The sequence below is a fragment of the Rhinopithecus roxellana genome, chromosome 6, assembly GCF_007565055.1.
Source record: "Rhinopithecus roxellana isolate Shanxi Qingling chromosome 6, ASM756505v1, whole genome shotgun sequence".
Classification (NCBI taxonomy): domain Eukaryota; kingdom Metazoa; phylum Chordata; class Mammalia; order Primates; family Cercopithecidae; genus Rhinopithecus; species Rhinopithecus roxellana.
In genome coordinates, this window is record NC_044554.1 from 80,069,698 (window position 1) to 80,097,421 (window position 27,724).

The following is a 27,724-nucleotide window of genomic DNA, read 5'->3' on the forward strand; positions in this document are numbered from 1 at the left end:
GCCCACCCACAGCCGCAACGAGGGTAGAGGGCGCATGCGCAATGACGTCCGCTCGCAATTTCTCACCCCTTACGCCACAGCTTACCTCCGGCATCTTGCTGGGGAGACGCGCCTGCGCAGTCACGCCTGCCCTCGGCCCCAGTTAGCGATTTGGGTCTCAGAATCTGGCCAAGCTTGGTGGCTACGATAGCCTGAAACGTGCCTTTTGGAATCTCAGCGCGGGCTCTCGAGTGTTTTCTGTGCTAAAAACAATGAGGAAGCCCTGTGATGTTTTTCTTTGCGTGTTCACCTATCTGACTCGTAAGAACCAAGGCTGAATTCAGACCCACACCCTGTGACGTCGGGAGAGCCTGCCTCGGCGAGCCTCTGCGAGCGGGCATTTCTTGGGTGGGGACTAAAAGCCCAGTGCTGCCATAGTTTCGGATCATTCTTTTTCTTTTTTTTTTTTTTTGAGACGGAGTCTCGTTCTGTCGCCCGGGCTGGAGTGCAGTGGCCGGATCTCAGCTCACTGCAAGCTCCGCCTCCCGGGTTCACGCCATTCTCCTGCCTCAGCCTCCGGAGTAGCTGGGACTACAGGCGCCCGCCACCTCGCCCGGCTAGTTTTTTTGTATTTTTAGTAGAGACGGGGTTTCACCGTGTTAGCCAGGATGGTCTCGATCTTCTGACCTCGTGATCCGCCCGTCTCGGCCTCCCAAAGTGCTGGGATTACAGGCTTGAGCCACCGCGCCCGGCCTCGGATCATTCTTTTAAGAAGCTGGGGCCGGGCTTCGTGGCTGACACCTGTAATCTCAGCACTCTGGGAGGCTGAGGCGGGCGGATCCCTTGAACCCACGAGTTCGAGACCAGCCTGGGCAACATGGTGAAACCCCCATCCCTACCAAAAAAAAAAAAAAATTAACCGGTATGGTAGTGTGCGCCTGCAGTCCCAGCTACTTGGGAGGCTGAGGCAGGAGGATCGCTTGAACCCAAGAGGTCGAGTATACATTAAGCAGTGATTGCGCTCCAGCCTGGGCGACCGAGCGTGATACCCTGTCTTAAAAAAAAGGTGGAGGGTGGAACGAAAACTTGGAATAAGTAGGGTCATGGAGCTTGTTTATATCCCCTAGTTACAGCACACCCTTTTGAAAGTGAAAAACAAACTAGAATGTTCCTTAGTAGGCATGGAATCAGAGCAAAGGAAGAATTAAAACTTTATTTTTATCAAGGCCGGGAGGGCACGATGGCTTAAGCCTGTAATGCTAGCACTTTGGGCGGCCAAGGCTGGTGGATCACCTTAGGTTAGGAGTTCGAGACCAGTTGGGCCAACAAGGTGAAACCTCCGTCTCTACTAAAAATATATTTTATCTTCCAAACATATAAAAGTAGAATAGTTACAATGAACTGTCATAAAAGACTTGGGCATACCTGGATTTTGGTATCTGTGGGAGTCCAGGAATTATCCCCCTCGGATCATAAGGGAGGACTGTACTCATCATCCAACTTCAACAACAGTCAGTTTGCTGCCTTTCTCATTTCATCTATCCCTTTATGCATTTTTTTTTTGAAGTGCTGTATATTAAAGCAAATCCTGTACATCATGTCATTTCACCTATAAATGTGTGTCTCTAACAGATAAGGACTTTATACTATTATCACACCCACCAAAATTTTAAAAATTATTTAACATCACTTAATACCTAGTATGTGTTTAATTTCCCCATTGCCTTAAAAACAACTTTGTACATTAGATTGTTTAATTAGGGTCCAAACAAGGTTTACTTACTGCATTTCATAGAAATATATGTCTCTTAATATATAACAATTCCAGCTGGGCACAGTGGCTCATTCCTGTAATCCCAACACTTTGGGAGGCTGAGGTGGAAGGATCACTTGAGGTCAGGAGTTCGAGACCAGCCTGGCCAACATGGTGAAACCCTGTCTCTACTAAAAATACAAAAATTAGCCAGGTGTGGTGGTGCACATTTGTAATCCCAGCTACTTGGGAGGCTGAGGCAGGAGAATTGCTAGAATCAGGGAGGCGGAGATTGCAGTGAGCTGAGATGGTGTTGCCACTGTACTCCAGCCTGGGCAACAGAGTGAGATTCTATCTCAAAAACAAAAAAACAAAAACAGGGCTGGGCGCAGTGGCTCACACCTGTAATCTCAGCACTTTGGGAGACCAAGTTGGGCAGATCATGAGGTCAGGAGTTCAAGACCAGCCTGGCCAATATGGTGAAACCCTATGTCTACTAAAAATACAAAAATTAGCCGGGTGTGGTGGTGCTCACCTGTAGTCCCAGCTACTTGGGAGGATGAGGCAGAAGAATCACTTGAACTCAGGAGGCAGAGGTTGCAGTGAGCTGAGATCGTGGAGTGGCACTCCAGCCTGGGTGAGAGCGAGACTCCGTGTCCAAAAATATATATATATAAAAGTTTCTTCTTATTGAAGAAACTGGATCATTTGACCAACAGAATTTTCCACTTTCTGGGTTTTACTGATTGTATCTTCAGGTGTCATTTAATGTTTTTTGTCCCTGGTGTGTCCTGTAATCACTGTTAATTGTACAGTCAGGGGAGGTTTACAGTGAAACTAATGAAGCTTAATATTCAGGCCCTCCCTTGCATAGACCTCTGTACCTGATTTCACATAATTTTGTGTCTTCTTCTTAAAGAGGACCATGAAATTTGTATAGTTTAAGACCCCACAAAGCTTGGATTTACCCCTGGCTAGAGGCTTCGTTAGGTTTAGGTGTAATGTTGAGGTTTGGGTTTTTTGGGGTTTTGTTTTGTTTGCAATAACACTTCATGGCTGGCACTGTGTACTTCTATTGAGGCACAAGGTGTGGTTTTCTCTTAGTAATATTGTAATTCATCTCTCAACTTGGGGGTTGTCATCCTGATTATCCATGAAGTTTACTATCAGCCTTTCTTCTAATAGTCTAGCAAACATCAATGATCATTAGACCACTGGTTCTCAACGAGGGTTGATTTTGCCCTGTCCTACTAAAGGAAAATTTGGCAATGTCTGGAGATATTTTGGATTGTTGCAACTGGGTTGGTAAACATTGTATAATTCACAGAGCACACCTCTCCCACCCCATAGCAAAGAATTATCCAGCTTAAAATGTCCGTAGTACCCAGGTTGAGAAACCCTAGTGTAGATTTATGTTCCTTAGGGGTGCAAAGTGGTGATTTCAAATGCTCTCATTCCTCCTGCATTTGTAAGATGAGATTCTTCTACAAAGGTGAGCATTCCCTCATCTCTCTGGTTACTTTGAAATACAATCCATTCAGGATAGCCAGGATGTATGCTTGATTCTTTCCGGGACGCAGTGTCTCTGCCCATAATCCCAGCACTTTGGGAGGCCAAGACGGGAGGACTGCTTGAGCCCAGGAAATGGCAAGATCCCCATCTTTACAAAATATTTAAAAATTAGACGGGCATGGTGGTGCATGCCTGTAATTCCAGCTACTTAAGAGGCTGAGGCAGGGAAATGGCTGGAGCCCAGAAAGTTGAGAATATAGTGAGCCGTGATGGGGCCACAGCACTCTAGCATGGGTGACCTTGCTCAAATAATAATAATGATGGATGGATGCCCCAGCAACCTCTAACTGGGACAAATTCAGGTTCTTTGGGGAGAAGGGGCAGTGCCATCATGAATTGATGGATGTTTAGATATTTGATGTGCATTAATCCATGACAGTCATTGTCCTTTTTTAAATGTTCGGATTGTCTCATCAAATATTTAGTTGCTCCTGTGTCTTTATGGCACAATCCTAGTAGGCCACAATCCTAGTAGTCTTTAGGTCAAGTTTGTCCAACCCGTGGCCCATGCAGCCCAAAACAGATTCATAAACTTTCTAAAAATTATGAGACTTTTTGTGTGTGATTTTTTTTTTTTTTAGCTCATCGTCTATCGTTAGTGTATTTTATGTGTGGCCCAAGACAATTCTTCCAGTGTGGCCCAGGAAAGCCAAAAGATTGGACACCCTGGACTTCCTTGCTTTCTGTTTTATACATTTACTGCCCTAGAAACAAAATCAACTATTTTTCCAAGGAACCCTAATTCACATTAGTGAGAAATGGTATTTGTATTGGCAAACTTATTTCCTTTCTTTTTTTTTTTTTTTTTTTTTTTTTTTTTTTTTTTGAGACGGAGTCTCGCTCTATTGCCGCGGCTGGAGTGCAGTGGCCGGATCTCAGCTCACTGCAAGCTCCGCCTCCCGGGTTTACGCCATTCTCCTGCCTCAGCCTCCCGAGTAGCTGGGACTACAGGCGCCGCCACCTCGCCCGGCTAGCTTTTTTTTTTATATTTTTTAGTAGAGACGGGGTTTCACCGTGTTAGCCAGGATGATCTCGAACTCCTGACCTCGTGATCCGCCCGTCTCGGCCTCCCAAAGTGCTGGGATTACAGGCTTGAGCCACCGCGCCCGGCCTCTTTTTTTTTTTTTTTTAAGGAGGATGCTGAAATTTGTCTCAACTGAGAGGTAATATTAAAGAGATTGTATTCTCCACTGTAGAAAATTTAACTTAGGCAGTCAGGCACAGTGGCTCATGCCAGTAATCCCAGCATTTGGGAGGCCGAGGCAAGAAGATTGCTTGAGTCCAGAAGTTCAAGATCAGTCTGGGCTACATGGTGACACCTCGTCTCTACCAAAAAAAAAAAAAATTAGCCGGGCGTGGTGGCATGGGTCTGTAGTCCCAGCTACTCGGGAGGCTGAGGTGGGAGGATTGCTTGACCCCCCAGGAGGTTGGGGCTGCAGTGAGCTGTGATGGTGCTACTGCACTCCAGCCTGGGCAACAGAGTGAGACCCCATCTCCAAAAAAGAAAGAAAATTTAACTTAGGGAGTCTAATTCCCCAGATGAGAGATTTTTCTGCTCAGAAGCCATGAGGCAATGTTTTGTCTAGACCAGCCACCCCTTCCTTCATTTGTTCAACCAGTATGTGCTGTGCAACCATTTGTGCCAGCCACTGTTCTAATGGGAAAACAAAGGTGACCAAAGCAAAAATCCTTGTCTAGGCCAGGCTCAGTGGCTCATGTCTGTAATCCCAGCACTTTGGGTGGATCATCTGAACTCAGAAGTTTGAGACCAGCCTGGACAATATGGTGAAACCCCATCTCTACCAAAAATACAAAAAATTAGCCAGGTGTGGTGGCAATCACCTGTAGTTCCAGCTTCTCTGGAGGCTGAGGTGGGAGGATCACTTGACTTCTCTGGAGGCTGAGGTGGGAGGATCACTTGAGCTGAGGAGGCAGAGGTTGCAGTGAACGAGATTGTGCCACTGCACTCTAGGCCTGGGTGACAGAGTGAGGCCCTGTCTCAAAACAACAACAACAACAAAAATCTTTGTTTTCATGGCTTTATCTTGGTTGTCATCTGCCAAACAAGATAAATAAAGAAATATAGAGCATGTCAGATGGAGGTAAGTATCAAGAAGAAAAATAAGGTAGGGAAGAAGAAAGTATAGTGGACTTAGGCCAGGCGCGGTGGCTCACACCTGTAATCCCAGCACTTTGGGAGGCCGAGGCGGGCAGATCACGAGGTCAGGAGATGGAGACCATCCTGGCTAACACTGTGAAACCCCGTCTCTACTAAAAAAATACAAAAAAAATTAGCTGGGTGTGGTGGCAGGTGCCTGTAGTCCCAGCTACTCGGGAGGCCAAGGCAGGAGAATGGTGTGAACCCAGGAGGTGGAGCTTGCAGTGAGCCGCTCCAGCCTGAGTGACACAGCGAGACTCCATCACAAAAAAAAAAGTATAGTGGACCTAATGGTGGACCAGAAGATATGTTCATGTTTGAATCACTGGAACCTGTGAATGTGACTTTACGTGGAAAGAGTCTGCAGATGTAATTCAGGATTTTGAGACTTGATAATCCTGGATTAACCAGGTGGGCCCTAAATCCAATGACAGGTGTCCTTATAAGAGACATAGAAATACCTCACCTAATAATGGCTATTATTGGAACAACAAAAGCAGAAAATAAATTGTAAAAGAGTGTTAAATAATTAAAAGTAGAACAATCATATAATCCAGCAGTCCCACCTGTAAGTATTTATCTAAAGGAAGTAAAGTCAGGATCTGGAAAAGATACCTACACTCCTATTTTCATAGCAGCATTATTCAAAATAGCCAAGAGGTGGAAGCAATGTAAATATACATTGGATCTACCACAAAATGTGGTATATACATACAATGGAGTATTATCAAGCCATAAAAAGGGATGAAATTCTGATCCATGTTACAACATGGATGAAACAACATTATGCTAAGTAGTATAAGTCAATCACAGAAAGACAACTGCCATACGATTCCATTTAGATGAAGTGTCTAAAGTAGTCAAAATCATAGAAGCAAAAAGCAGAATGGTTACCTGCGGGGGGGAGCTGTTGTCTAATGGGTACAGAGTTTCAGATTAGCAAAATGAAAAAGTTCTGGAGATCTGTTTCATAACAATGTGAATATATTTAACATACTGAACTGCACACCTAAAAATGGTTAACATGGCCAGGCGTGGTGGCTCACACCTATAATCCCAGCACTTTGGGAGGCCAAGGCAGGAGGATTGCTTGAGCTGAGGAGTTTGAGACCAGCCTAGGCAACACAGAGAAACCCTGTCTCTACAAAAAATTTTAAAATTAGCCAAGTGTGGTGGCACATGCCAGTGGTCCCCAGTTATTTGGGAGACTAAGATGGGAGGATGTCATGAGCCCAGGAGGTTGAGGCTGCAGTAAGCTGTGATCGTAACACTGCACTCCAACCTGGGCAACAGAATCTCAAAAAAAAGAAAAAAAAATGTAAAAGAAAAAAGACAGAAAAGAAGGAGGCACTGTGATCACAGAGGCAGACATTGGAATAATAATGCTGCCATAAGCCAAGGCATGCCTGGAGCCACCAGAAACTGGAAGAGACAGGAAAAAAATCTCCCCCAGAGCCTAGGAAGTACAGCCCTGCCCACTCTTGACTTCAGACTTCTGCCCTCCGTGACTGAGAGAGAATACAGGTGAGTTTTGTTTGTTTGTTTGTTTGTTTGTTTTTGAGATGGGAGTTTCACTCTTGTTGCCCAGGCTGGAGTACAATGGCACGATCTCGGCTCACTGTAACCTCTGCCTCCCGGGTTTAAATGGTTCTCCTGCCTCAGCCTCCCAAGTAGCTAGGATTACAGGCACCTGCCACATCGCCCAGCTAATTTTTGTATTTTTAGTAGAGACGGCGTTTCACCATATCAGCCAGGCTGGTCTCGAACTCCTAACCTTGTGATCTGCCCACCTCAGCCTCCCAGAGTGCTGGGATTACTGGCGTGAGCCACTGCACCTGGCCTTGTTGTTTTAATCTATCATGTTTCTGGAAATTTGCTATGGCAGTCACAGGAAACTAAAATGTAAGGAGTGTTTAGTTGGAGGTGGGGGTGGGTACAATTTTAGATGGAGTGGTAGTAAGGCTCCTGGAGAAGGTGCCAGATGAAAAGCCCCACAGGAGGCGCAGTCGTGTGTATGCCTGGGGAGAGTAAAGGCTGGAGGCTAATGCATGTCTGGTGAGTCAGGAGGGCAAGGAAGCCAGCAGGGCAGGGGGACAGCATGGGAGAACCTCAGAGGAAAACAGTCACAGATGGGCTGGCCTTTTAGAACATTTGAAGGACTTTGGCTTTTACCCTGAGCGAGAACTCTTTAGGGGGGTTTTGAGTGAAGAATGACAATCTGAAGTAGATTTCAGAATTATCCTGTCCAGGCAAGAGATGGATCATCCTAACGTAAGGATCATAAGCGGGTACAGATAATTTTTGCAAATAGCATTTAATCTTTTTGTTTGGTTAGTTTTGTTTTGTTTTGTTTTTTGAGACAGAGTCTCGCTGTGTTGCCCAGGCTGAAGTGCAATGGCACAATCTCAGTTCACTGAAACCTCTGCCTCCGAGGTTCAAGCAATTCTCCTGCTTCAGCCTCCAGAATCGGCGTGCACCACCATGCCCCATTAAATTTTGTATTTTTAGTAGTGACGGAGTTTCAACATGTTGGCCAGGTTGGTCTCAAACTCCTGACCTCAAGTGATCTGTCCGCCTTGGCTTCCCAAACTGCTGGGATTACAGGCGTGAGCCACCGCACCCGCCCGATTTGGGTTTTTTTTTTTTTTTGAGGCGGAGTCTCGCTCAGTTGCCCAGGCTGCAATGCAGTAGTGTGATCTCCACTCACTGCAGACTCGGCCTCTCAAGCAATCCTCCCACCTTAGCCTCCAGAGTAGCTGGAGCTACAGGCGCATGCCACCATGCCCAGCTAATTTTTGTATTTTTTTGTAAAGATGTGATTTTGCTATGTTGCCCAGAGTGGTCTCAAACTCCTGGGCTCAAGTGATCCGCCCACCTTGGGCTCCCAAAATGCTAGGATTACAGGCGCAAGCACCTGTCCTTAATAATATTTAACCTGATCTAAACAGGTCTTTTATCCCAATTTGCAGTTTACAGGAAATTTAGGAGACAAAGGGCAAAGTTAGAGGAAACAATAAAGCAAATCCAGAGTATGGGAAAGTTTGCCTCAGCCTTTCAAAAACTAAAGTCAAGAAGAGAGAGAAGATAAAGAAAGTGGAGGAAATGTCTAGTTTAAGAGACCAAGGCTGGGCGCAGTGGCTCACACCTGTAATCCCAGCACTTTGGGAGGCCCAGGCGGGTGGATCGCTTGAGCCCAGAAGTTCAAGACCAACCTGGGCAACATGGCTAAACCCCATCTCTACAAAAAATACAAAAGTTAAGCCAGGAGTGGTGTTGTGTGACTATAGTCCCAGCTACTCAAGGGGCTGAGGTGGGAGGACTGCTTGAGTCCAAGAGGTAGAGGTTGCAGTAAGCCAAAATTGTGCCATTGCACCCAGCCAGGGTGAAAGAGTGAGACCCTATCTCAAAATAAATAAATAAATAAAAAGATGCATAATACCTAAAAAGATGTGAACCTTGATTGGGCTTCAGTGTGTTAGACTGTCTGCGAAGACCACTGCTGACAATTCCTCCAATCCCTATAAACACATACTGCTCCTCCCATTGAGGGGTGGAGTCTATTTTCCCTCAACTTGAATTTGGACTGGCCCTGTGGTTTGTTCCCACCAATTCACTGCAGCGGAAGAGAAGCTATATGACTTCTGGGGCTTAGGCCACAAGAGACCTTGCAGCTTCCATTTTCATTCCCTTGGAACCCAGCTGACAGGAGGTCCAGCCCACCCAATTGGACCAGTCATTGGAATGAAGCCATCTTGGATCCTGCAGTCCCAGTGGAGCTGCTCCAGCCAATACCAAATGGAACGCTGATGAGCTATCCCTACTGAAACCACACAATGCAGTTATGCAACTGGAAAAAGTCAGGAAGCTCTCTATGAACTGAAAAGCTTTATACGAATAGAAAGATTTCCAGGATATACTGTTCAATTTGTTTTTCTTTCTTTCTTTTTTCTTTTTTTTTTTTTTTTTTTTGAGACGGAGTCTTGCTCTGTAGCCCAGGCCCGAGTGCTGTGGCACCATCTCGGCTCACTGCAACTTCTGCCTTCTGGGTTCAAGTGATTCTCATGCCTCAACCTCCCAAGTAGCTGGGATTACAGGTGTACACCACCGCGCCTGGCTAATTTTTGTAGTTTTAGTAGACGGAGGTTTCACCATGTTGGCCAGGCTGGTCTTGAACTCCCAACCTCTGGTGATCCACCCACCTTGGCCTCCCGAAGTGCTGGGATTACAAGTGTGAGCCACTGTACCTGGCCATCAATTTGAAAAGTAGATGCGAAAGAGAATACATAGTAAACTCTCTTTGGTATTTCTACCTTCATGAGAAACCACTGGAGGAATATTTAAGAAACTAATTTAAGTGGTTATAGGAAACCTAAGATTTAGCTCATATACACCAGTAGAGTTATACTGGTTAAAATATAGAAATATTCTTGTCCTGGTCAATAAATGGCCACTACCAAACCCCTGAATTCCCTCCACCTCTGCTCTCACCCTGGGATAAATGATTGCCCCATAATCTAACAAGAGTCAACTCCAGCAGGGAAGGGGTCTGGCAAGCCAACAAAGAATAATATGGATGGTCATGGGGTAGGAGACTTTACAAACAAAACTTTTAAATACACTTTTTATTTCTGAGCCATATGAACATGTCACTTGGTAAAAAGGAATCTGAGGCGAAGTGTGGTGACCCATGCCTATAACCCCAGCACTTTGGGAGGCTGAGGCAGAAGGACTGCTTGAAGTCAGGAGTTTGAGGCTGTAATGAACTATGATCATGCCACTGCACTCCAACTTGGATAACCAAGTGAGACCCTGTCTCTAAAAAAATACAAATAATTTAGATAAAAAATTAAAAATCAAAGCCAAAATGAATTTGAGAGTAAAAAAGAGAAAATAATGTGTTGCTTATTTAATAAAATAAAAATAAAAAATTAAGTACTAGAGACCAGGTGCAGTGCCTCATGCCTGTAATCCCAGCACTTTGGGAGGCTGAGGTGGATCGCCTGAGCTCAGAAGTTTGAGACCAGCCTGGGCAACATGGTGAAACCCTGTCTCTACCAAAAATACAAAACTTACCCGTGTATGGTAGCATATGCCTGTGGTCTCAGCTACTCGGGAGGCTGAAATGGGAGGGTGGTTTGAGCCTGGGAGGCCGAGGTTGCAGTTAGCCGAGATCACACCGCTGTACTCCAGACTGGATGACAGAATGAGACCCTGTCTCAAAAAGAAAGAAAGGCTGGGCACGGTCTCACACCTGTAATCCCAGTACTTTGGGAGGCCGAGGTGGGCGGATCGCCTGAGGTCAGGAGTTCAAGACCAGCCTGCCCAACATGGCAAAACCTCGTCTCTACTAAAAATGCAAAAAATTAGCCAGGCGTGGTGGCAGGCGCCTATAATCCCAGCAACTTGGGAGATTGAGGCAGGAGAATTGCTTGAACCCAGGAGGTGGAGGTTGCAGTGAGCAGAGATCATGCCACTGTACTCCAGCCTGGGCAACAAGAGCGAAATGCAGTCAAAAAACAGAAAAAAGAAAGAGAGAGAGAAGAAAGAGAGAAAGAAAGAAGGAAAGAAGTGCTATCACCGCTCTGAGTGCAACTTAGTCAAAAAACAAAAAAAAAGAAAGAAAAAGAGAAGAAAGAGACAGAAAGAGAAAAGGAGGAAGGAAGGAAGGAAGGAGGAAAGAAGTGCTATTGCCACTCTCTATCACTCTATCACAGTACGATTTTACTTATGGATTTCAAACCATCAATTACTACCTTGTTTGTACATCCTGAAAATGTCAGCTCCGTAATAACATAGATCCGGCCTGTCTGTTGTGTTCACCTCTGTATCCCTAGCACCTAGAACCAAACCAGTATAAATATTTGTTGAATGAGGCTGGGCGTGGTGGCTCATGCCTGTAATCCTAGCACTTTGGGAGGCTGAAGCGGCGAATTGCCTGAGCTCAGGAGTTTGAGACCAGCCTGGGCAACATGGCGAAACCCCATCTCTACTAAAAATGCAAAAAATTAGCTGGGCATGGTGGCGGGCTCCTGTAATCCCAGCTACTTGGGAGGCTGAGGTGCAAGAATTGCTTGAACCTAGGAGGCAGAGGTTGCAGTGAGCCAAGATTGTGCCACTTCACTCCAGCCTGAGCAATGGAGTGAAACTCTGTCTCTAAAAGCAAATGAAGAAACAAACATATTTGTTGAATAAATATGGAATGTATACTTTAATGAAAAATCATACTGAGCAAAAGTGATGGGATGTAGTAAAGGCAGTGTTCAAAGGGAAATTTACAGTTGTAAATGTCTACATTTAAAGATCATGTGTAAAATTTGTGATAGTGGAAATGAAGAAAGATATTAAATCAATAACCTAAATTTATACCTTGAAGAACTTGAAAAAGAGCCAACTAAACCCCAAACTAGCAAAAAGAAGGACATAATAAAGATTAAAGTGCGGATAAATAAAATAGAGGATAGAAAAACAATAGAGTCAATGAAAGCAAAAGTTGGTTCTTTGAAAAGATCAACAAAATGAACAAACCTCTCCCTACACTAACACAGAAAAAAGAAGACACAAATAACTAAAATCAGAAATGAAAGTGGGGGCATTATTGACCTTACAGAAATAAAAAAAATAAGAGAATATTATACAAAATTACATACCGGGGGGTGTGATGGCTCACGCCTATAATCCCAGCACTTTGGGAGGCCAAGGCGGGCAGATCACCAGAGGTCAGGAGTTGGAGACCAGCCTGGCCAATGTGGTGAAACCACATCTCTACTAAAAATACAAAAACTAGCCAGGCGTGGTAGCAGGCGCCTGTAATCCCAGGTACTTGGGAGGCTGAGGCAAGAGAATCGCTTGAACCTGGGAGGCGGAGGTGGCAGTGAGATGAGATCATGCGAGACTCTGTCTCCAAAATAAAAATATAAATAAATAAATAAATAAAAATACAAAAATCAGCTAAGTGTGGTGGCGCGTACTTGTAATCCCAGCTACTCAGGAGGGTGAGGCAGGAAGATAGCTTGAACCCAGGAAGTAGAGGTTGCAGTGAGCCAAGATCACGCCATTGCACTCTAGCCTGGGCAGCAGAGTGAGACTCCATCTCAAAATAAATAAATAAATAAAAATTAAAAAATTAGCTGGGTGTGGTGGCAGGCACCCGCAATCCCAGCTACTCGGGAGGCTGAGCCAGAAGAATCCCTTGAACCTGGGAGGCGGAGGTTGCAGTGAGCCAAGATCATGCCACTGCACTGCAGCCTGGGTAACAGAGAAAGACTCCATCTCAAAAAAAAAAAAAAAAAATTACATACCAATAAGTTCGATTAATTTAGAAGAACTGGACAAATTCCTAGAAACATACAAATTACCTAAAGTGACAAAGTCCAGGAATAGTTTCCCTAGTAAATTCTACCAAACACTTAAAGAATAATTAACACCAATCCTTCTTCTTTTTTTTTTTTTTTTGAGACGGTGTCTCGCTCTGTCACCTAGGCTGGAGTACAGTGGCACGATCTCAGCTCACTGCAACCTCTGCCTCCTGGGTTCAAGCAATTCTCCTGTCTCGGCCTCCCAAGTAGCTGGGATTATAGACGCCTGCCACCACACCTGGCTATTTTTGTATTTTTAGTAGAGATGGGGTTTCACCATATTTTCAGGCTGGTCTCGAACTCCTGACCTCAGGTGATCCACCCTCCTCAGCCTCCCAAAGTGCAGGGATTACTGAACCACTTTGCCCGGCCAACACCAATCCTTCTTAAACTCCTCCAGCAAACTGAGGAGCGGGAACATTTCCTAACTCATTCTATGAAGCCAGTATTAACCTAATACTAAAGCCATTTAAAGATATCACAAGAAAACAAACCAATATCTCTTATAATTCTAGATGTAAAGGTCCTTAACAAAATAGCAGCAAACCAAATCCAACAGCATAGTAAGAGGATTATATGTAGCTGGGGGCATGGTGGCTCATGCCTGCATTCCTAGAACTTTGGGATGCCAAAATAGGCAGATCACTTTGAGATCAGGAGTTCAAAACCGGCCTGGGCAACATGGCAAAACCGCATCTCTACAGAAAACACAAAAATGAGCCAGGCATGCTAGCTTGTGCCTGTGGTCTCAGCTGCTTGGGAAGCTGAGACTGGAGGATTGCTTGAGCTGGAAAGCACAGGTTGCAGTCAGCCAGGATTGTGCCACTGCACTCCAGCCTGGGTGACAGAGCAAGGCCCTATCTCAAGAAAAAAAAAAAAAAAAAAAAAAACAAGAGGATTATACACCATGACCCAGTGGATTTTAGCCATGAATGCAAGATAGAACCCAGGAAGTAGAGGTTACAGTGAGCCAACCTCACAGTGAGCTCTGTGAAGCAGGTCCGCTGTGCACTGGTTACCACTTCAGCCTACTGCCTCTTGAGCTGCACTTTTACTACTTTCCTGAATCCAGTAAGGCAGAACACTCTGCCTCACATACACAGTCACATGAAACAGGTTTACTGTTTATAGATAGACAGCAAGGGACAACGGCAGCCTAGATTCAGGTTGAGCCAGTACCCCAAGGTTCAGGAAGGCTGCTTGAGGCAGTTAAGTCTCATCTGTACCTGCACCACTTGCACCACAGTTGAGAGACCCCAGAAAGTAGTCGGCCAAGGGTTTTATATCCCAGGGACCACATGACACACTGGGCTAAAGCACTAAAGGACATCCTGTTTCAAGGGGAAACTGGAATACAGCCCAGGCTGTTCCAGCCAATTCCCCCCATCTCAGGATGTTGCAGTACCAGCCCATTCTATAGTTACTCTTGAAAACTGTAAGTGAGAAAGTGGGGAGAACTGGATCAGTTCAAGCCCACCCAGAGACCTGTCCTGCAGGTTCAATGTAAGAAAATCAATTCATGGCCAGGCATGGTGGCTCATGCCTGTAAATGTAACTTTGGGAGGCCAAGGCGGGCAGATCACTTGAGCTCAGGAGTTTGAGACCAGCCTGGGCAACATGGTGAGACCCCGTCTCTACAAAAAATATTTTAAAAATCAGCCGGGTGTGGTGGGGTGTGCCTGTAGTCTCAGCTACTCAGGAGGCTGAGATGGGAGAATCACCTGAGCCTGGAAGGGGGAGGCTCCAGTGAGCCATGATCATGCCACTGCACTCCAGCCTGGAGGACACAGTGAGACCCTGTCCAAAAAGAAAGAAAGAGGGAGAGGGAGGGAGGGAAGGAAGGGAGGGAAGGAGGTAGGTGAGAAAAAGACAAAGAGAAAGAAAAGAGGGGAGGGAGGGAAAGGGGGGGAAGGGGAGCAGAGGGGAGGGGGAAAGGGAGGGGAGAGGAGGGGAGTGAAAAGGAAAGGGGAGGGGGGAGGGGAAGGGGGGAGGGGGAAGGAAGGGGGGAGGGGGAGGCAGGTGGATCACCTGAAGTCAGGAGTTCGAGGCCAGCCTGACCAACATGGTGAACCCTGTCTCTAATAAAAATACAAAAATTAGCTGGGCGTGGCGGCACACGCCTGTAATCCCAGCTACGGAGGTTGAGGCAGAAGAAACGCTTGAACCTAGGAGGCAGAGGTTGCAGTGAGCCGACATCATGCCATTGCACTCCAGCCTGGGCAACAGAGCAAGACTCCGTCTCAGAAAGAAAAAAAAAAAATCAATTCATGCTGGCCAGGTGCGGTGGTGCACGCCAGTGATTCCAGCACTTTGGGAGGCCAAGGCAGGGAGTAGGGGGATCACTTGAAGTCAGGAGTTCAAAACCAGCCTGGGCAACGTAGCAAGATACTGTGTCTACTAAAAAAAAAAAGAAAAAAAAAGAAAAAAAAAGCCAGGCACAGTGGCTCACGCCTGTAATCCCAGCACTTTGGGAGGCCGAGACAGGCAGATTACCTGAGGTCAGGAGTTCAAGACCAGCCTGGCCAAGACGGTAAAACCCTGTCTCTACTAAAAATACAAAAATCGGCTGGGCGTGGTGGCGGGTGCCTGTGATCCCAGCTACTCGGGAGGCTGAGGCAGAGAATTGCTTGAACCCGGGAGGCAGTGGTTGCAGTGAGCCGAGATCATGCCACTGCACTCCAGCCTGGGCGACAGAGCTAGACTCTGTCTCAAAAAAGAAAAAAAAATTTTTGAAGACAGTGTCTCACTGTGTCACCCAGGATTGAGTGCAGTGGCATGGTCATGGCTCATTGCAGCCCCGACCCCCAGCCTCTGGTGATCCTCCCATTTCAGCATCCCAAACAGCCGGTACTACAGGTGTGTGCTAAAAGGCCTGGCTAATTTTTGTAATTTTTTATAAAGATGGGGTTTCACCATATTGCCTAAGCTGGTCTCAAACTCCTGAGCTCAAGAGATCTATCTACCTCAGTCTTCCAGAGTGTCAGAATTATAGGCATCCGCCACTGTACCCAGCCTAAATTTTTTTTTTTTTTTTTTTAATTAAAAAAAAGAGGCCAGGCCCAGTGGCTCACGCCTGTAGTCCCAGCACTTTGGGAGGCCGAGGCAGATGGATCACCTGAGGTCAGGAGTCCAAGACCAGTCTGGCCAACATGGTGAAACCCCTCTACTAAAAATGCAAAAGTTAGCCAGGTGTGGTATTGGGCGCCTGGGCAACACTCAGCAATTCAAGAGGCTGAGGCAGAAGAATCCCTTGAACCCAGGAGGCGAAGGTTGCAGTGAGCCGTGACTGTGCCACTGCACTCTAGCCTGGGTGACAAGAATAAAACTCCGTCTCAAAAAAAAAAAAAAAAAATCCGGGAAGGGCACAGCATTAGGATAAACAGCAAATGCATGTGGGGCTTAATACCTAGGTGATGGGTTGATAGGTGGAGGAAACTACCATGGCACACGTCTAACTATGTAACAAATCTGCATGTCCTGCACATGTATCCCGGAACTTAAACTAAATTAAGGCTGGGCGCGGTGACTCACGCCTGTAATCTCAGCACTTTGGGAAGCCAAGACGGGTGGATCATCTTGAGGTCAGGAGTTCCAGACCAGCCTGGCCAACATGGTGAAACCCCATCTCTACTAAAAGTACAAAAAAAATTAACCAGGCATGGTGGCAGGTGCCCACAATCCCAGCTACTCAGGAAGCTGAAGTAGGAGAATCACTTGAACCTGGGAAGTGAAGATTGCAGTGAGCTGAGATTGTGCCACTGCACTCCAGCCTGGGTGACAGAGGGAGACTCCATCTCAAAAAAAAGAAAAATAAAATGTTTAAATTTTTTTTTAAAAAAGAAAATCAATTAATGTGATATATCACAGGAATAGAAGGGAGAAAAAACACAATTATCTCAAGTAATGAAGAAAAAGCATTTGATAAAATCCAATGCCCTTTCATGACAAAAAGAAAACATTCAGAAAACTAGGAATAGGAGGAAACTTGCTTAACATGTTAAAGGGCATCTACGAAAATCCCAGAGCAAACATCACACTCAACAGTGAAAGGCTGAAAGCTTTCCCCTGATTGTTCCACCAATTAGGATCAAGACAAGGACTCCCACTTTCACCACTGCTATTCAAATTGTACTGGCTGCTCTGCCCAGGGCAATTAGATGAGAAACAGAAACCAAAGGCATCCTAACAGGAAAGGAGGAAGGAAAACTATTTCTATTGACAGATGACTAAATCCTACATATAAAAAATCTCAAAGAATCCACAAGAAGGCTACAAGAGCTAATTAACAATATCAGAAAGTCACAGGACACAATATCAACACTCAAAAATCTATACGCCAGTAATGAACAACCAGAAAAGGAAATTAAGGCCAGGCACGGTGGCTCACACCTGTAATTCCAGCACTTGGGAGGCCAAGGCAGATGGACTGGTTGAACCCAGAAGTTCAAGAATAGTCTGGGCAACATGGAGAAACCCCATCTCCACTAAAAATAGAAAATATAGCTGGCCATGGTGGTATGCACCTATAGTCCCAGCTACTCAGGATGTTGAGGTGAGAGGATCACCTGATCCTGGGATGCAGAGGTTGCAGTGAGCTGAGATTGCATCAGGCCACTGCATACTCCAGCCTGGGCCACAGAACAAGACACTGTCTCAAAAAAAAAAAAGAAAGAAAGAAAGAAAAAAGAAAAGGAAATTAAGAGAACAATTCCACTTACACATGTATTGGAAAATATAAAGTATCTAGGAATAAATTTAACCAAGGAGGTGAAAGACATACACAATGAAAACTATAAAACATTGCTGAAAGAAATTAAAGACAATCTAAATAAATGGAAAGACATCCTGTATTCATGGACTGGAAGATTTAGTATTGTTAAGATGTCAGTAGTACCCAGTGATCTACAGATTCAATACAATCCCAACCTATCAAGGTCTCAACAGCTGGCCAGGCATGGCAGCTCATGCCTGTAATCCCATCACTAGAAGGCTGAAGCAACAGGATTGCTTAACAGGAAGTTGAAATCAACCTAAGCAACATACTGAAACCTTGTCTCTACAGAAAGTTTTAAAAGTACGTGGGTGCGGTGGCACACACCTGTAGTCCCAGCTACTCAAGAGGCTGAGGCAAAAGAATCCCTTGAGCCCAGGAGTTCAAGGCTGCAATGAGCTATGATCCTATGATCATGCTAACGTACTCCAGCCTGGGTGACAGAGAGAAACCTGCTCTCTAAAAACAAACAAAAAACCCAACAGCCTCTTTTGCAGAAATGGAAAAGCAAATTCTTAAAATCATATGAAATTGTAAGGGGTCTCGAGTAGACAAAACGATCTTGGAAAAGAACAAAGCTGGAGAACTGACATTTCCTGATTCCGAAACTTACTACAAAGGTACAGTAATCAAAACAGTGTGGTACTTAGAATAAACAGATTTTCCTAAAAACAAACAGCATGGTACTGGCATAAGGATAGACATACAGACCAATGGAATCAAAGTGAGAGTTCAGAAACAAACCCAGGGCTTGCTTCAGCAGCACATATACTAAAAGTGGAACAATACAGAAATAAACCCAACATCTATGGTCAACTGATTTTCAAAAAGTGTGCCAACTCCATTCAATGGAAAAAGAATAGTCTTTTAAACAAATGGTGCTGAAACAATTGGAGTCCTACGTGTAAAAGAATGAAGTTGGTCTGGGTGTGGTGGTTCACACCTGTAATCCCAGTGCTTTGGGAGGCTAAGGCAGGAGGACTGCTTGAACCCAGAAGTTTGAGACCAGACTGGGCAACATAATGAGACCCTTGTCTCAAATAAAATAAAATAAAATAAAATAATAATATATAGAATAAAATAAAATAGCCACATGTGGTGGCATGCATCTGTATTACTAGCTACTTAGGAGGCTGAGGTAGGAGGATCACCTGAGCCCAGTTCAAGGCTGTAGTGAGTTATGATTATGCCACTGTACTCCAGCCTGGATGACAGGGAGAGACCCTGTCTCAGAAAAAAAAAAAAAATGAAGTTGGATCCCTACTGCACAGTCACATAGAAAAATTAACTCAAAATAGGTAAACAATCTAAATATGAGCTAAAACCATAACCTCATAGAAGAAACATAAGGGTAAATCTTCACAACCTTAGATTTGGCAATGGATTCTTAGATATGACATAAGCAACATCAAAATTAAAAACTTTCAGCCAGGCGTGGTGGCTCACGCCTGTAATCCCAGCACTCTGAAAGGCCGAGGCGGGCGGATCATGAGGTCAGGAGATCGAGACCATTCTGGCTAACACGGTGAAACCCTGTCTCTACTAAAAATACAAAAAATTAGCCGGGCGTGGTGGCGGGCGCCTGTAGTCCCAGCTACTCGGAAGGCTGAGGCAGGAGAATGGTGTGAACCCAGGAGGCGGAGCTTACAGTGAACCTAGATCGCGCCACTGCACTCCAGCCTGGGCAACAGAGCCAGACTCTGTCTCAAAAAAAAAAATTTAAAACTTTCAACCTTTTGTGAGTGGTGGCTAGCACTAAGAGAAGCCAGGAAGGCCTGGGGCACATGTCAAGAACACAAGGTGGTGGGGTGTTGCCTGACCACCCCCAAAAGCTGCACACCAACCCTCTACCCTATGCGAATCTTTGAGCCTCTGGCACTCTGTATCTTAGCTGAAGAAGTCTTAGTGGAAACTGTCTCCAGTGGGTAGGTGATGGAGAACCCTCCCTCTTCAGGTGAAGAGTTTGGGCATCTGGCTGCACTATCCTCCAAGTGGCATCCAAAACCTGCACTGGGAACATGGGTCCTGACCTGGTGGACACCACCACCTGGTGACAAAGTACCGGGCGCATTCCATTCAGATGAGGAAGATGAAGGAGACTGCATCAGAAAGTGCCATCAGTCAGCGATCAATTCCACCACTTCACCCTCAAGTTCCTTCTGCCCCACTAGTCCTGCCATGCCAGCATGAGCCACACTTTGCTAACAAGAGACCCAATACCTTCTCTAGGTGCAGAGTCCTCTCCACCCCCAAGACAGTCCAGATAAACCCCTTAGGAACAACAACCAAAAAAAATTTAAAACTTTTGTTCATCAAAGGACATGGTCAAGAGATAAAGAGAGGCCCGGCACATTTGAGAGGCTGACGTGGGAGGATCTCTTGAGGCCAGGAGTACAAGACCAGCCAGGGCAACAAAGCAAAACCCTGTCTCTACAAAAAATAACAATATTGGCCGGGTGCAGTGGCTCATGCCTATAATCCCAATACTTTGGGAGGCTGAGGCGGGTGGGAGGTCAAGAGATCGAGACCAACCTGGCCAACATGGTGAAACACCGTCTCTACTAAAAACACAAAACGTAGCTGGGTGTGGTGGTGCATGCCTGCAGTCCCAGCTACTCAGGAAGCTGAGGCAGGAGAATCGCTTGAACCCAGGAGGCGGAGGTTGCAGTAAGCCAAGATCACACCACTGCACTCCAGCCTGGTGACAGAACGAGACTCTGTCTCAAAATAAATAAATAAATAAAATAACAATATTAGCTGGACGTGGTGGTGTGCACCTGTAGTATGGTCCCAGCTATTCAGGAGGCTGAGGCAAGAGGATCACTTGAGCCTAGGAGATCAAGGCTGCAGTGAGCCATGATCACACACCACTGCACTCCAGCCTAGGTAACAGAGTAAGACCCTGTCTCAAAACAAGCAAACAAACAAACAAAAAAGAAATGAAAACCTACAAAATGGGAGAAAATATCTGCAAATCATATATCTGATTAGATTTAATATCCAGAATATATAAAGTACTTCTATAACTCAATAACAAGAAAACCCAATTTAAAAATGGGCAAATGACTCAGATGGACAGCTCTCCAAAGAAAATATACAAATAGACAAGAAGCACATGAAAATACGCTCAACATCATTAGCCATTAGGGAAATGCAAATCAAAACCACAATGAGCCATGGATGGTGGCCCACACTTGCAGTCCCAGCCCAGGAGTTCAAGGCTGCAGTGACCTCTGATTGTGCTCATGCACTCCAGACTGGGTGGCAGAGTGGGACTCTACCTCTAAAAAATAATAATTTCTAAACCACAATGAGATACCAACTCATACCTATTTATTATAGTTGGCTGTAATAAGTTTTTTTTAGAGATGGGGCCTTGCTCTGTTGCCCAGCTGAGCTGAAACTCCTGGCCTCAAGCAATCCTCCTGACTTAGCCTCCCAAAGTGGTGGGATTATAGGCATGAGCCGTTACACCTCACCAAATGTTTTCTTTGGGGAGTGGGGAAGTGGGAGAACAGGGTCTTGCTCTGTGCCCAGGCTAGAGTTCTGTGGCATGATCATAGCTCACTGCAACCTCAAGCTCCTGGGCTCAAGCAATCCTACTGTCCCAGCATTCCAAATAGGCAGGACCACAGGCATGTGTCACCACTCCTAATTTTTTTTTTTTTTTCTGTAGAGACAAAGTCTCGTTGTGTTGCTGAGGCTGATAATCCTCCTAATTTGGCCTCTTAAAGTGCTGGGATTACAGGAGTGAGGCACCATGACTGACCAATAATAATTTTTTAAAAAATAGAAACAGTAAAAAAAAATAGAGACACACCTGTAATCTCAACACTATGGGAGGCTGAGGCAGCAGGATCACTTGAGGCCAGGACTTCGGGACCAGCTTGGGCAACACAGCAAGACCCTGTCTCTACAAAACATAGAAAAAATTAGCCTAGCATGGTGGTGCGTGCCGGTTGTCCCAGCTACTCAGGAGCATGAGCTGAGAGGATTGCTTTAAGCCCCGGAGGTTGAGGCTGCAGTGAGCTGTGATTGCACCACTGCACTACAAACTGACAGCTTGTCTCAAAAACAAACAGAAAAGGTGTGGTCACTGTGGGAATTTATCACTTCCTGAAAAAGCTAGACGGAATTCCCATATAACCCAGCAATTACACTCCCAGGTATACAGGCAAAAGAATTATAAACAGGTGTAACCACAGAACCAGTTCAATCTGGTTCAGCTTTTTTTTTTTTTCCCCCGAGATGGAGTTTTGTTCTTGCCCAGACTGGAGTGCAAAGGCGCCGTTTTGGCTCACTGCAACCTCCAGCTCCCGAGTTCAAGCGATTTTCCTGCCTCAGCCTCCCAAGTAGCTGGGATTACAGGCACCCACCACCATGCCTGGCTAATTTTTTTGTGTTTTTAGTAGAGATGGGGTGTCACCCTGTTGGCCAGGCTTGTCTTGAACTCCTGACCTCGGGTGATCCACCCACCTCAGTCTCCCAAAGTGCTGGGATTACAAGTGTGAGCCACCGCGCCCAGCCTGGTTCAACTTTTATCAGTAACAAAATGATGAGTTGTTTTTCAGTTATAGTAGATCCCCAGGCTGCAAGTCATGTAACCTGAGCATGCCCAGATGAACCCAGCGTGCCTGATAACTGACCCTGGTGTCAGTGGGAACACAAAAGTCAACCACAGGCAGGACTTAAGCACTCAAATGGAGAAATGGACACCAAATCAGGAAGCATGGGGCGCCCTGTTTTGCTGCAATATGAACTCAAAGATCCAGGATTGCCTCTTTGCATGACCCAAACAGATCACGCCTCGTTGTATTTTCCCATCTCCCTCATAGTTGCTCTCTGCCTATAAAACCTGCCCCCAGATTCCATCTCGGGGAGACAAATTTGAGTGTTGCTTCTGGTTTCCCTGCTGGTCGACTTTACAAAAAAGCCTTTTCTCAAAAGCGATGACATAGTATTGGCTTCTATGTGTGTCTAGCAGTGAGCCCATTGCTTGGTAACACAATTGGCTCAAATATTTATAAGCCAATGTTCATTGCAACATTATCCAAAATAGCAACAAAGCAGAAATAACCCAAGTGTTCATAAACAGATGAATGGACAAAATGTGGTATATACATACAATGGAATATTATTCAGCCATAAAAAGAAATGAAGTTCTGGCCAGGTGTGGTGGCTCACGCCTCTAATCCCAGCACTTTGGGAAGTCGAGGTGGGTGGATCACTTGAGGTCAGGAGTTCAAGACCAGCCTGGCCAACATGGTGAAACCCAATTGCTACTAAAAATACAAAAAATTAGCCGGATGTGGTGGCAGGCGCCTATAATCCTAGTTACTCGGGAGGCTGAGGCAGGAGAATTGCTTGAACCTAGGAGGCAGAGGTTGCAGTGAGCTGAGATGGCACACTGCATTCCAGCCTGGGCAACAAGAACAAAACACCATCTCAAAATAAATAAATAAATAAAATAAAGAAAAAGAAAAAAATATTAGCCAGGCATGGTGGAGCGTGCCTGTAGTCCCAGCTACTTGGGAGGCCGAGGCATCAGAATTACTTGAACCTGGGTGGCGGAGGCTGCAGTGAGCTGAGATGGCGCCACTGTCCTCCAGCCTGAAACCGAGGGAGATCCTGTCTCAAAAATAAAAAATATAAAATAACATAAAATAAAATAAAATAAAAAGAAATGAAGTTCTGACCAATACTACAACTTGGATAAACCTTGACAACCCCATGCTCAATGAAATAAGGTGGACACAAAAAGACATATATGGTATGATTCCACTGACATAAGGTAACTGAGTAATCAAATGCATAGAGACCATATAATAGAGGTTACCAAAGGAGAGAAGGACAGGAGGAGAGGGGGAAATAGGAAGTTATTGCTTAATGGTTACAGAGTTTCTGTTTCAGGTGATGAAAAAGTTTTGGAAATAGAGTGATGATGGTTGCACAATATTGTGAATGTAATTAATGCCACTGAATTATACACCTAAAAATGGTTTAAATGGCATTAAAAAAGATACAGTATCTTGCTCTCTGGTCCAGGCTGGAGTGCAACGGTACAATCATAGCTCACTGCAGCCTCAATCTCTCAGGCTGAAGAGAGCCTCCTCCTGCCTCAGCCTCCCACAATTAGCTGAGACTACAGGTGAGTGCCACTACACCTGGCTAATTTTGTTGATTTTTTTTTTTTTTTTAGTAGAAATGAGATCTTGCTGTGTTCCCCAGGCTGATCTGGAACTCCTGAGCTCAAGTGATCAAACTCCCAAAGTGCTGGGATTACAAGTGTTAGCCATTGCACCCAGCTGCAAATTTTTAGTACATACATTTTTACCGTATTAAAAAAAAAAAAGGATAAAAGAATACTGAAGTTTTTACCCTGGTCTCTTCACCTTCTTCCAGTCTCTAGATCCTTGTCACATACATTAGCCTAACTTTGTTCTATCATAAGCACTTATACGCCCCCTTTTTGGGTGTGTTTGTTTTTTGAGACGGAGTTTCTCGCTCTTGTTGCCCAGGTTGGAGTACAATGGCATGATCTCGGCTCACTGCAATCTCCACCTCCCAGGTTCTAGCGACTCTCCTGCTTCAGCCTCCTGAGTAGCTGGGATTACCAGCTACTGCGCCACCACGCCCAGCTAATTTTTGTATTTTTAGTAGAGATGGGGTTTCACCATGTTGGTCAGGCTGATCTCGAACTCCCGACCTTAGGTGATCCGCCCGTCTCTGCCTCCCAAAGTGCTGGGATTACAGGTATGAGCCACCATGCCCGGCCTATACTCCCCATTTAAAACACAAAAAAACACTTCTTTGACTTTTCCCTTTTATAAGTCACTTTAAGTCTATATCATACCCACCTGTGGGTGGCATAGCCTTGGTCTGAATACTGGCCCAATTGAGATATCTGTGTTCTCTATGGGACTGTCATGCTTGATGGATCGCTGTTCCTCGTCACCCCAATATCTGCTGCTGTGTGCCACATGACAAAATCCTTGTCTTTAAGTAGTTATCTTCTCGGGAAAATATATTCAGGAGAACATTCAAGACAGTCTGGAACAGCGTTTCCCTAATGTCAGTCATTTGGATGCTGCCTTCCCATACTAGTATCTACAATGGTTAACATATTCTTTAAATAGAACCATTTATTAGAAAAAATTTTTAATGTAAATAAGAAAACCAGTATTACTTGCCACAAATAACAAAGATAAACTGTCCAAAATCATGAATACAAAGCAGTTTAAGGTCTAGCTTTATATAATATTATTGCCCACTGAAAGTTTTGAGCCTAAAGTCTGATCTCTGTCTAAAAGGGGAAGAAGAAAAAGTGAGGTTAAAGATATGAATATGAAATGAGGTTTTCTCCTGACTGTAAGACTGAACAAGTGCAAGGGACTTTCTCAATATGTGAGTGAATATAATTTGCCATATTATTTAATCAATTCTGAGATACTTTCCCCCAAATTTTATTATTATTATTATTATTATTATTATTATTTTGAGACTGATTCGCACTCTGTCGCCCAGGCTGGAATACAGTGACGCGATCTCGGCTCACTGTAACTTCTCTCTCCCGGGTTCAAGCTATTCTCCTGCCTCAGCCTCCCGAGTTGCTAGGATTACAGGTGCCCGCCACCACGCCTGGCCTTTCAAAATTTTTGGTAGAGACTGGGTTTCGCCCTGTTGGCCAGGCTGGTCTCGAACTCCTGACCTCAAGTGATCCGCCCGCTTCGGCCTCCCAAAGTGCTGGGATTACAGGCTTAAGCCACCGCGCCCGGCCTTTCCCCAAATTTTAATACTTTAAAATAGAGAACATCTTACAATCAACAGGTTGTGACAGGTTAATTGGCCGCGTTTTATCTTTGATAGCTCTAAAGTCAAGATAACTCGGGCACGATCCCGGGCAAGATTCCAGCACTGCCTATTGTCATTTGTAGACCGGAGACAGGAATACCTATCTCACAGGCTGTTACACAATAGCGCCGGTGAAGCGCTTGTCACAAAGCCTGACCCAGGACAATCTCAGAAACGGAGATTCTGTTATTTAAATTGTTTATTTTTGTGCGCTAAGTTTCACATCAACCCAACTGTCTCTTGATAGGTTCCTACTAGGCACTAGAGATATGTTTTAGAAATTACTTATGATCGTAGAAGCCGCTGGAAGTCCACAGACTCAAGCTCATCGCTCTAGCGGAGCAAACAGCTGGGCGCCCGCCGGCCCAAGCTTCCGCAACTGCGTAGTCGGCGCTGTGACGTCCGGCGCGGCTCTGTGACGTCACGAATCGGTTCACTGTAAGAGGGGAGGGCCTTCTTCTCCAGGGGAGGGCTACGTGTTGACGCCATACGCCAGGGCGGGGCCGAGAGTTTAGAGCCCCGGAGTGGGGTGTCGGCGCCTCATTCGGGTGGAGCTGAGCCGGAGACAGGTAACCTTGCGCTGTCGCTGCCCCCGTCCCAGTGCCGGGTAGCGCGGTGCTTGGCGGCCCGGGGTTGGAGATAGCGGGAAAGGGCGAGGCCGCCGCGCCCTTGGTGCTGCGGGTGCCGCGGTGACAGGGGAGTGGAGCTGGATGGAGTGGGGCTGACGGAGGGTGGTAGGAGGGACGGGACCTGATGGATGGCCGTGGTAGCCAATGGCGCCGCGGGGCCCGCCCGGCGGGCGGAGATTGGCGGGTACGAGCGAGCTCCGAGGTCGCGCGGGGCGCGGAGCGACGCGCCATTGGCGATCGTAGAGTGAGGGGCGGGCGCGGCGGCGGATGTGAGGGAGAGGGCGGTGCGTCCGCAAGGGTGACCCCCAAGGTCGCCGCGGGCGTCACGTGGCAGGCAGCTCTCTGGCGGCGTCCTTCCCGACCGGGACGCACTCTCCTTCCCGCCTGTGAGGACCGCGTCGCTTTGTCCGAAAGACAGTGTGGCCTGCTCGAGTCGCGTCGGAGCATCTAGCCTTGGGGTGGCCCTGGGTGGGACTGCCTGTTTGGATTACGGTGCAGACCTTGGTCCCGCCCCCACACCTGCTGCCCAAAGTTGGGACGAACAGATTGACTGAGATGAAGCTTATTTTCCGTAGAAACATCTTTCAATCACCATTTTCCCTCGAAAATGTATCAGACATTGGATATGAGTTTTAACCTGTTGAGATTTAATAGAAAACTTGCCGTGCCCTCGCCCTGACCCGGGTGCGTCCCACCTGCCATCCCCATCCCTTTGCCCAGAATATAGGACTTCGTGTTAGGGTTTCCTTGTGCCTTGTCTTGCAGTCCGTACCCCGAGTCTGATTTCCGGGTACACTGCTCTGAACAGCTGGGTTTAGGATGGGTAGCATAGGATAAAGCCTTTTTTTTTATAAGGCAGCATTAGTTGCAACAAACTGTGCTTTGCCGTGTAGACCTAGGAGAGTATATAACATTATTGTAGTTTCGTAAATTAGCTGAGGACTGGATCTTGGAAAGTTGAAGAAAGGTCACTGTATGCTCATCTTTTGTTGTTGCTGTCTTGTTTTGTTTGAGATGGAGTCTCTGTCGCCCAGGCTGGAGTGCTGTAGCGCGATCTCGGCTCACTGCAACCTCTGCCTTCCTGGATTCAAGTGATTCTCCTGCCTCAGCCTGCCGAGTAGCTGGTATTACAGGCACGCGCCTGGCAATTTTTTGTATTTTTAGTAGAGATGGGTTTTCACCACCTTGGCTAGGTTGTTCTCGAACTCCTGACCTCAGGTGATCCACCTGCCTTGGCCTCCCAAAGTGCTGGGATTACAGGCGTGAGCCACTGCACCCGGCCCCTCATTATTTTTTTAAAGCACACTTTTCACATTTCAGTTACTTTTTCCGTTTAAATAACATCTTTATTGAGATAAAATTCACATACCATGCAATTCACCCATTTGACGTGCACAATTTCGGCCGGTCGTGGTGGGTCATGTTTGTAATCCCAGCACTTTGGGAGACTGTGAAAGGAATATCGATTGACCTCAAGAGTTCAAGGAGACCAGCCTTAGCAACCAAAGTGATACCCTGCGTCTACAAAAAATAAAATTCTCAGGGTATGGTGGCATATACCGTGTATACCTGTAGTCCCAACTACTCAGGAGGCTGAGGTTGGAGGATGGCATGAGCTGGGGGAGGTCCAAGCTTCAGTGAGCCATTATTGCACCA

The 27,724-nt window shown here is 45.9% G+C and overlaps 2 protein-coding genes across 2 annotated transcripts in view; one reads left to right on the forward strand and one right to left on the reverse strand.

Moving 5' to 3' along the window:
* Positions 1-62: 62 nt before the first annotated feature.
* Positions 63-26,515, reverse strand: LOC115898185 (serine/arginine repetitive matrix protein 1-like). Its single transcript, XM_030932006.1, has 3 exons — positions 25,725-26,515; positions 24,446-24,557; positions 63-242 (listed from the first exon to the last, which is right to left on the reverse strand). The coding sequence occupies exons 1-3, from the start codon at positions 26,513-26,515 to the stop codon at positions 63-65; spliced, it is 1,083 nt and encodes a 360-aa protein (XP_030787866.1).
* OGDH (oxoglutarate dehydrogenase) overlaps positions 25,855-27,724 on the forward strand; it is a 94,705-nt gene continuing 92,835 nt past the window's right edge. The window contains 1 exon segment of the mRNA XM_010374574.2: positions 25,855-26,008. The gene's annotated coding sequence lies outside the window, so the exon portion shown is untranslated.